At 41.7% G+C, this 10,350-nt stretch overlaps 1 protein-coding gene across 1 annotated transcript in view; it reads left to right on the top strand.

Moving 5' to 3' along the window:
* Nucleotides 1–4,404, top strand: part of T265_15442 (hypothetical protein) — a gene marked incomplete at both ends in the record, with an annotated part of 7,836 nt that extends 3,432 nt beyond the window's left edge. Inside the window, one exon of the mRNA XM_009178130.1 lies at nt 4,269–4,404. Within this exon, the coding sequence (XP_009176394.1) occupies nt 4,269–4,404 (136 nt within the window). The remainder of the gene's footprint in view (nt 1–4,268) is intronic.
* Nucleotides 4,405–10,350: the final 5,946 nt, after the last annotated feature.

The following is a 10,350-nucleotide window of genomic DNA, read 5'->3' as shown; positions in this document are numbered from 1 at the left end:
TCACTGTCGGGTTTCGTGAGATACGTACTGATGATGATTCCGAATAAAAATAAAACAGCTGTACAGTCGCACATTCTGCATGTCATTATGAGTACTCGCCTCGTTCGTAACAGAACCCGATTAAACAGTAAGAAAACACCATAAACGAGCTATTCGTAAACCATACGCGCTTGAAAAAGTGCCGCATTGATTTGTATTTATTCCTCAGCATACACCTAGACACCACTCATATCGTTTGCACTGTGAGTTGATTTAATCACGTTTCCAGTCTTGTACAGGGCAGCCCCAGCGGAATTTTTTTCGCATTCTTATTACAGAACTGACCCATCTACCAGTCAATTTGCGCCGCACTTCTATAATTTCGACAGTCTTACTTGTGTTTTATTCCGCTCAGATAGTAGTACCACTAGGATTGAAGTTGTATTAACAAGCTTGTGGCGTGGTACAAGTGGCTCGCCATCGCGCATCATGTCGTTCACTTCAGAACCCCTCCAGGAAATGCTACACAGACAGAAAATAGGATTCGAAACATTGGGGAAGTTTCTTTATAATCACAAACATCCAATTACAGCCGACGCCTACAGACGCAGAAGTATCAGATCAGGAGTTTCAGGTTTGTGTCATGACAGAAGCCAATAACCATCCAAACTTCACTCTTAATTCCGAAGTCCAGCTTGTTGAAGACTAACCAATTAAGCTGGATAGGGCAGTTTCTGTGCGGAAGAAAGTTGACTCACGAGTTTACGTAAACTGTTGCGCTTGTAGTCTGTAAAACCATCCGGATTGGGCTTTCGGAGAAACCGTTAAGCAGCTCATCAAAGTCGTTGATTCCGGAATTTCTATCTGAGTATTTCCAAGAATATTAGTTTGCACCTTGAGCTGGTATCTTCAAGATAGTGTCAGCGCCCTAGCTCAACGGCGTCATAGTTGATCGATTCAAAGGTTTCAACTTGTTTATGAGACCATTGACTTGTTTTGGCTATTAATCCAGTAGGTCTTGTCTTCTCTGTGACCACTGGATTGATTACCAACTGAAGCTTATCATCAGGTATCAAGGAGAGCAAACTTGTTTCCTTTCTAAAGGCCAACAAAAATACTCGCTAGATTCTTCTGCAATTTTGTTTATTCTTCTATCTCGCATGTGTCCATGCGTGGACTTCCGAAGCCCTGCACATCTTCCAGGCCCAATTGTAGGCATATGTGGCTATCTGTGACCTAGCTGTTTCTTTTACAGTGGGTAGTGGTCACCCTCAAACCCGGATACATTCATGGTTATCGTCTGTCGGAGACCTTTTCTATTTCCATCGCTTCAAACTATCGCCTCGACATACTTTCAAATTTCGTTCGGGTCTATCTGAGTGGTGACTTCCATGATATAAGGGCCAGAAGTAACCGCGTGATCACTTCGGAATCACTTCGCGAATCACAACGGACTAATAAGAGGATCCTTTTTTAATCCCCATATGCTGTTGAGTCGGTACTTTGTGAGATACAAGCAACTGACTGTTTTAAAAACATGCTGGCAGGGCTGATTTCACACTTCGAGGGCGAGCAGGTAGGTCACCAACGTTGGCACCAACTAAGACTTTCTCTGTCTCGCCAGGAAAGCTTCGTCTTTATCACACATGAATCTAGGGAGTTGGACAGACACATATCAGTCTTCATAGTTCCGTGCAAAGTGAGTGTTGTCCGTTGATCGGAAGCTGTTTTCGTCACAAATGGGATAAGTTTTCCAGTGTTAGTTATGCACAACCTCCTCCAGTTCTACCTACGGTATCCGCTATGTGAGTAGCGAAGCCCAGAGTTTTCAATAAGATCTTCACTTATGACCAGATCTCTTGGCGCCGTATGAAGTCAAAAGTTTAGGCTGTCTAGAGCACTGCTTTGACCTTGTTCAGGATGCTATACACATCCGTGCACAGAAAAATGCCTTGAGCGGCCTTTCCCGTTTCCACTGGTGTTGTTTACTTCCTGGAACACCCCAAATCTCGGGGTTTTTTAGCCAACTCGTCATTTTGTTTGGCTTGGCTTTTTCTACACTATGAGAAGAGGTTTTGATCAATGCAGGGTAGGCAGATTCTTATTTTTCATTACTGGCTGTCTGTTTTGTCTCAACATTCAAATGAATTTCCATAGAACATTCGAACTGAGTCACTATCTGGCTAACCATCAAACCCCCTGGCACCGAGTGCGGCCACTTTGGATTCCATCTCTGTCCCATTTTGTGCATCTTCATCCCACAAATTTGAGCTGATATGTTAGCCTCCACAATGAAGTTTCTACGAAAACATGACGGCACGAGACAGGCTACACGATTGCAAGGCAAAGTCTCCGGAGTCTTGAAAAAACCATGAGCTTCGAAGGTTCTAATGCCTTTCCAAAATACTAGAGAACATCGTCCGTGAGGGTTTGGGCGGACAATTTCTCCTCTTCTTCTTGCGTATTTATGGGGGTTTCCAGATTATACCTAACTACCCTAGAATTATGGGTTGATCTCGAACTGGCCTTCACACGAGTTGATTGATGAACTTGAAATCTGAGTCGCCTTGTGGTCTCAGCCACCCGAGTCCATCGAATCCATACTCAAATATTAGCAGTCAGCTATCATCTTAATAGACTACCAGAGACTACAGGGAAACTGAAAACTACTAGATAATGTAGAAGTTGTGTGATTAAACTGAATCAGAAGGGAGAGACAATGAGAGGAGTAAACAAGCAGCTAGCGAAACTACGAAAGCAAACATTGCTGAGTGCTGACCATCGACCTAGAGCTTGTGGTGGTCACTCACCAGACCACGCATCACAAAGACTCAAATCACGTTGCAAGCTTATCCAGCAAGATGCACACTGAAATTTCCTATCCATTTTTTGCTTGCGCGGCAACCACCTGCGCCACTCGCTAGGCTCACGAAATTCAACCAAACCAAGTCAAGTTGTGTTCATGTTCGTGGAATTATCAAACAGGAATGATGTCCCCCTCTTCACAGTGCACTCAATAAATAGGCACGAAAGTCGGTCCAAACACACGCGCACAGAACATGAGGTCGACCGAACTCCACAAGCCCGCATGGACAACTATGGAACACGTGTAACAGAGGAGACCAGTCCCGAGTCCGGAAATTCACTCAGGAGCTCTCAACAGTTTTCCTCAATCGAGAAGGCACTTTTTGGCTTATTCCATTGTTGCATTGTATTTATTTTTAGCAAGTGCACATACCTTTTGCAGTCGTCATCATCCTGGTGTAACAGACACTTCTTAGTGCTTTTCACCTCATGATAACCAACCAAATTGCGTTACAACCCTAACACTAACAAACTCAGTATGCGAAGCGGTAAACCGAACGGCATTCAGTTTGTGTTTGAACTTGTTGGTACCATGAGCTACCTCTCCCTCCACTGGCGTACTTTGATGTACAACTATTTTTGTCAGAAAATTGGTTGTTTCTGGGGCAGATGGACCCTACTCTTCTAAGTTTAATTGCACTTTCCTGTGTTTTCATTCATACATGAGGTAGGGGCAAAATGTGTTCAAAAAGTGGATATAAAGATATTTCATTTAGAGCGAAGTGCATAACCTTACCTGATTTTAAGGCTGTGGACCTCCCACGCGAATTTCGTGTAGTGCTTTGAAATCAGCATATGTTTACACTGATTCCCCAGCTCTTATATCGGTATAAATGGATTCTGATACCAACAACGTTTTGTCTTCCTTGTCTGTCAGAAAATATCGGGGCCATTGTTCAGGTGAACATGCATGAATATTGTTCTTCTAGAGCTCTGTCCTAGTGTGCTGTAATATAATGCTCTCTTGAGAGATTTTACAACTTCCCAACATTTCTATCACCTAGGTGTCTAGTTACTTTATCTATCTATCTATCTATCTATCTATTATCTATCTATCTATCTATCTATCTATCTATCTATCTATCTATCTATCTATCTATCTATCTATCTATCTATCTATCTATCCTATCATCTATCTATCTATCTATCTATCTATCTATCTATCTATCTATCTATCTATCTATCTATCTATCTATCTATCTATCTATCTATCTATCTATCTATCTATCTATCTATCTATCTATCTATCTATCTATCTATCTATCTATCTATCTATCTATCTATCTATCTATCTATCTATCTATCTATCTATCTATCTATCTATCTATCTATCTATCTATCTATCTATCTATCTATCTATCTATCTATCTATCTATCTATCAACGTGTACATATACATATCTATTTATATATATCTATTTAAAGCGCGTCAAAATGTCCCATCAAACGAGATCTCTCTCGTCAGCCAATCATTTCCAAAATCCGCCACAGGGAGCTTTTTGAAATGCCGGTTGTACCTATTCAGCTGCTCGTTAATGTTGACTACAGACCACTGCTCTCACGGTAAATCCGCTTTTGACTCTTCTGTATGCAAGTACATTCATGTAACGTTCTAAACCTGCTATCTGCATAGTTGCATTTTGGAGTTTCTGACGTCATTCTATTGGTTGTTTGAGACGCGGCAAGGCTCGGCTGGATTATTTTTTCCCAGAACTTGATGTGTAGGTAGCGCCTTTGTCCATGAGGTGATCTGGTAGCGTATTAGTCATTCAGTCGTTCTGATTATGACCGAATGTTTGTATGAGCTGAGACCGACTTAAGCCAGGACTCAAAATACCATTTGCGATAATTTACATACTATTCTCGCATGTTTCTAAGAGGAAAGAGTGTAATACAACTACTTTTGTTCACTTACCTGAAACCGGACATCACCATGAGACCATCTGCCAAGTCTGTTTTGATTGATAAAAGATGTATATAAGGTACCACAACAAAAGACACATTTAGAGTAGCGTTCTTGAACGTATGTGATTCAACAGTCTTCGCAGCCATTCCGAATCTTGAACCACTATAGGACACACAGCTACAGTCTGTGTTCTGAAGCATATGGCTCCATACCACAAACAGCTCAAAAGAGAGGATCTTGAGAACTGTAAAGCTAGACTGCCTGTCTTAATCACAGACTAACTATCGTAATGTTCTACCTGTTCGATTGATATCTTTCTTCTGAGGTTGCACGCAGTTCGAAAGTAAGTATTCTTTGGTTTTGAATGACTCTATTACTGGGGTTAACAAAAACATCGGGATGAACTTACATACAGGTTTTTCGGTTTTTAGCTCATCAAGCGAACTAAACCTATCAATTTCCACCAATCGCATTCTTTACGTAGCTACTCACCTCACGCGTGCAAACTAAAATTGTGGTTTTAAGGACATCAACTACACCTGTCGTTTTCAACAGTTTCTAAATGAAAATGCTTAACGAAGGCTGCGCCGCGGCTTATTTAGAGTGATATTCAGCAAAATGTTTGTATTCTTCTCCATACGGCATTATTGATCAGGTTGATTAAAACCCCTCATCTTATTTTGTGATTCACTAGGTTGATACACGTGAAAGCCGCTTCTAATAAGTGGGATCCGAAAGAGTAGAATTATCACCGTTTACAATCACCGGTCCTCTGCGACTGATCAGAGATCAGTACTCATCTATTTGCATGAGAAAATTGATGTTGCCTCAAGTAGCTTTAGAGCTGAGGATTATCATCCTTTCGTAAACCAGGACCTTATTTGTGGAGAGAAGAGAACCCCTAAATCAGATGAACTAATTTGCTATGGTACTCCTCAAAAAGTTCCTTTGGAGGGATTTTGAAGAATCTAGAGTAAACTACTTTGCATAGCACTGATAAATAAATCAATAAGTCTCCACGAGAAATTGACACAAACTATTGCTCATAAGATTTCTGAAGATTCTTCAGCAGCCGACAAACTATTTAGTCATTCTTATGATTAAACAGTCTCCTGATTTTTCATCAAACTCATACAGGAAAACCAGGTTTAACTACAATGGCGAAGTATAACCAATTGAAATTAGATTAATTTTAACAACAAAAAGACCGCCCCACATTTCACTGGATAAGAAATCGCATTAAAGTTTCTTGGCATAGCACGTCACTCTTGAGTCTACTGAAAACTCTCCGACAGCCCAAGAGTGATTTCGACTTTCCTTTAGTATGGTTTCACAACTTCTCATGTGCTCTTCAAAAATATGCCATTCGAGAATGAATGTGACTCATGTTGTTCTGAGGTAATTAACTGACTTCCCCAACTAACCTTTGTTACACTCGACGATAGAAGATTTTGACCTGGACGGTAAATTGACTGGAAATCTGTCTTCCGATATTTCAGACAGTCTCTATTGTCGTGATTCCTTGTAGTTCTTCAGGGTGCTCATCATTCACTTTCTTAATTTCCAGCACCTAGTAGATTAATTAGAAAAAATCGATACGATTTTATAATGGGTAAATTAGAATAATTCCCACAGAGCTTTGAAAAACTGTAGTTTAAAAGGATTATTAATCCTCAGTTGCATAACAGAATCTACTGAGTAGTTTCACTGGCAGTATGCTACGATAGTTGGAATATCGCGCCGAATGAAACATGAGGCACCGGTGTCCAACATATCCAGGCGAGGAATATCATAAACCAGACACTCAGCTGAGTTTCTCTTGAGCACTCAATTGGTATTCAAATGAATGTGTTCCCATAAGCTGTCTAACTTGAGTTCAACTAGAACATAAGTTTGACGGGAACCCGGGGCTTTCGCCTACCTGATGAACCCCAAGAAGAGCGAAACCGGTCGTGGCTGTCGAAGAGCTTTCAGTAACCTTGTGAGAGGTTTCCCTTATGAAAATGTACTGCGATATGTCGAACATCGTACAAACTATGTGCAGCAAACTGAGTTAAAAACTATCATAAAAGAGGGATTCAGCAGAGTCTCCTGTGAAAACTCACTTGCTATCCAAGTGACTTGTAATGTTCCCTTTTTTGTTATCCAGGGGTGACAAACAGTAGTCAGATAACAGCCTTATGGTACGCCTCAATTTACAACGTGTGTATTTAGCAGTTGAAGTAAGGTGCTTACACTAGTGTCAGAGTTCGTGTGTACGATCAATGGTCTTCAACGCGAACGGGTCCGAATCCGATTGAAGCTACCTATTTAGAGGCAATCAGGAACCAAACTAGTATTCTCACGCTTGATAGCTAAAGGGCAGTAGTCAGAGAACAGACTTATGGTACGCCTCAATTTGCAACGTGTGTATTTAGCAGTTGAAGTAGGTGCTTACACTAGTGTCATAGTTCGTGTATACGATCTATTATCTTCAACGCGAACGGGTCCGAATCCGATGGAAGCTACCTATTTAGAGGCGATCAGGAATCAAACTGGTATTCTCACGCTTGATAGCTAAAGGTCGTCAGAAATGGACTTCGCACGTGATCTTGTAGCGTGGTCACTTAATTTACCAGTTACTTAATTGTTCTATCAAACTGCTGTTTGAATACATTCTGTTCAAGCTCAAAGTTCATTCCAGTTATGATTTGTTGATAACCACATCGGGTTTCTCTGAAGAGGAGTTCAGAGATCTGTGATACTAAAGTACTAGTCCTTTCAGGGGTCCAAAGTAAGAAAACGGACAAACAGCCATGGATATGGAAAAGGTAGAAAGAGAAGAAGATCCAACGGGACAAAAACTTGAATACCGGAAAATGGACCTAACTATTCATTATCGCCATCCTGCTAAAGAATTCCACGAATGAGTCTCACACAGACAGTCAAGAGCTTTACATGCGCCAAGGGGACAGGTGAGGTCAGCGGCCACGTGGTTTTCGGCTTTAGATTGTTAAACTGAAAGGTTCGAGCCCAACTCTGGCAGCTGACTGTTTTTGCTTAAGCTTAAGCGATATTCCACCTGTCATTTTTACATCGTCCGCACATGCTTCCGTGGTCTTTTGTGTCTTGTGGGAATTAAATTGGCTTTGTACATATTTACGGAAGACATCACACCAAAATTATGTTAAATTCACTTTTGTATACTTACTTGCGAATGCGCATGAATGAAAGTACCCAACGAATCAACTGGTTCACTTAATTTGCTAATACTACAGACTTGTTCGGCCAAATGAACCGGCAATTAGCAACTCAAGTGAGTACAAAAAAGGCCATTCGTAGTTTTACAACGGACGAGTAAAATTAAAAGCACTTTTCCAGCAGGAAATCTGAATCCTGCTGTGCCATTAAACAAAGAGCAGCAAGAAACGAGGCAGTTTGATAAGGACACATAGTCGAAGCTTTTTGTGTATCGATTCTGTTATGTGTGGCAAGTACGGGTGACCGGAAGTCAGTGGCGTGCGCTACTGCTATAAACATAATGGGGCATTTCTCGAGAATATCTCTGAATTATTGCCAGTCGGACCAACGTTGAGGGGAAATATCCATTGGAACATCGCTCCAGTGCATTTCGAAGGTGAGTTATTTCTTGCTCGATTACGATCAGCGTAAACAGGGGTCTTCTACACCCGTTTGCAAACATATTTGATTTTGCGGGAGACCCAGATGGATCTCTCGGTGTACTTCACGAATTTCATGCAATTGGGTTTCAGGTAGAACGTAAGGTTCACGGAAACTCGGGGACTGCGCCTAACTGATGAGTCCCAAGAAGGGCGAAATCGGTCGTGGGCTGTCGAGAAGTTTTCAGCAACTTTGTGAATAGTGCACTACAGGTATATATAGGTCTTCTACATTTGAAGAATTATCAAAATATTTTCATCTAACTTACGTCGCATATACCATGACAGGACCCTGTGTAATGGAAGCTATTGGAGCAACACCATTTGGTCAGTCTTTTTTCCTAATTAAGTGTTCAGACTGGAGGTGTTAGCGCACATGTAGTCATTTATTGGAGAGGCGCTTAAGCGGTCCGATACCCGTCTGTAAATGTCACCGTGTGATGAGGTCATGGACTTGTAGTGTGACCAGGAGGCCGCGATAAATGAACCCACATTGTGTGCGCAGTTGTGTAATCGAAGACTTTTTGGCAAATCCTTATACCCAATATGGCTCAATAAGCAGCCAAATGATTTATTTCACTTGTAGGCAAACTTCTTGTCATCAGTCCTAGTGAACGACGGTTTCAGAATACGCATTGGTTGATACTTGTTTACTTCTTTAACGGGATATTTCCAGAAAGAAAATACACGGTTTCCAAAGCCTTATGAAGAGGCAATCTATGGACTTTTCGGATAGATAGATAATTGCCTGGAAACATCATAAACAAGAGATTTAGCTGGGTTCCAGGTGAGACTGTCGAAACTTCGTTTGTAAATTAGCGTATTTCGCTAAATGCGAAACCTCTTTAATCCTTCAAAAATGCAATCTCAATTGCAGAATTTGTATAGTTGACCCGATTTTGTCCGTAATTCCTTACGTCTTCAGATCCCCTCTTCACATGACTTTGTAAGGCGACGTAAACNATAAAGATAAAAGGCTGCTAAATTGGGGACCGGGTAATCAGCCAATCAGACAACAGAAAGGCCGATCGACACGCGGCACAAATTGCAAACTACCAATCAGGTCTGCCTGAAATCAATGACAAGGGTATTATACATTAAACCAATCAAGGCAATTAGGGCCGACACACACACGGCACACGGTGAGCGGACCAATTCGGCTGCGAGATAAAACAGGAATAGAAAAAGTACTCAACCAACCGCGTAATGATATCATCTCCTGGACCACTGACGGGAAGGCTTCGATCACTAGTCACCTGAACAGCCTCAAATACAAACACCCAAGGTTACAATATTCTAACGCGTTTCCCATGAGGCTAAGAAGCAGACGTTCCCATCGAAATCCGAGCCTAGTATTTAAAGTTGCTGATGTCAGTGGGTGACTGCGCACTGAGTTAGCCTGTGGTTCCAGCTTGCATTTCTCTGACAACTTCCCATTTTATTCAAGCATCTTCAAGTTGGGTTTGAAGAGATATTCACCTGAAATGCAACTGGATCTCTCGTTTTCATGGTGTTTACAAGAAACTGAGCGTACTGCACCCGGAAGCCTCATAGTATGGTCGATATGACTCTTGAGAGATCGCGATACATTGTGTAGACGTAATGTACTGCTCGTAGGGTTCCTGGAAACTCTTCGACAGCGGGCGATCGGTTCCACTTGAGAACATCATAAATAAGAGATTAAGCTGGATTCCAAGTGAGTCACCTGTCAGAATCAAATTGGTGTGCATTTTGCTAACTTCGGGTCATTCGGGTTCTGGTCGACCAGAAGGTTGACGGAAACTCGGGGACTGTGCCTAGATGAACCCCCAAAGAAGCAAACTCTGTCGTGGGACGTCGAGGAGTTATTAGAAAGCTTATGAGTACATAGGTGGGGTAAGCAAATGAATGGAGGGACTATTATGAGGTCAAGTTACATTCACTGACCCTATTGTATGCAGTG

The sequence above is a fragment of the Opisthorchis viverrini genome (assembly GCF_000715545.1).
Source record: "Opisthorchis viverrini unplaced genomic scaffold opera_v5_501, whole genome shotgun sequence".
Classification (NCBI taxonomy): Eukaryota; Metazoa; Platyhelminthes; class Trematoda; order Opisthorchiida; family Opisthorchiidae; genus Opisthorchis; species Opisthorchis viverrini.
The sequence above is the reverse complement of the archived record's forward strand: the minus strand, read 5'-3'. Positions and strand labels throughout refer to the sequence as shown.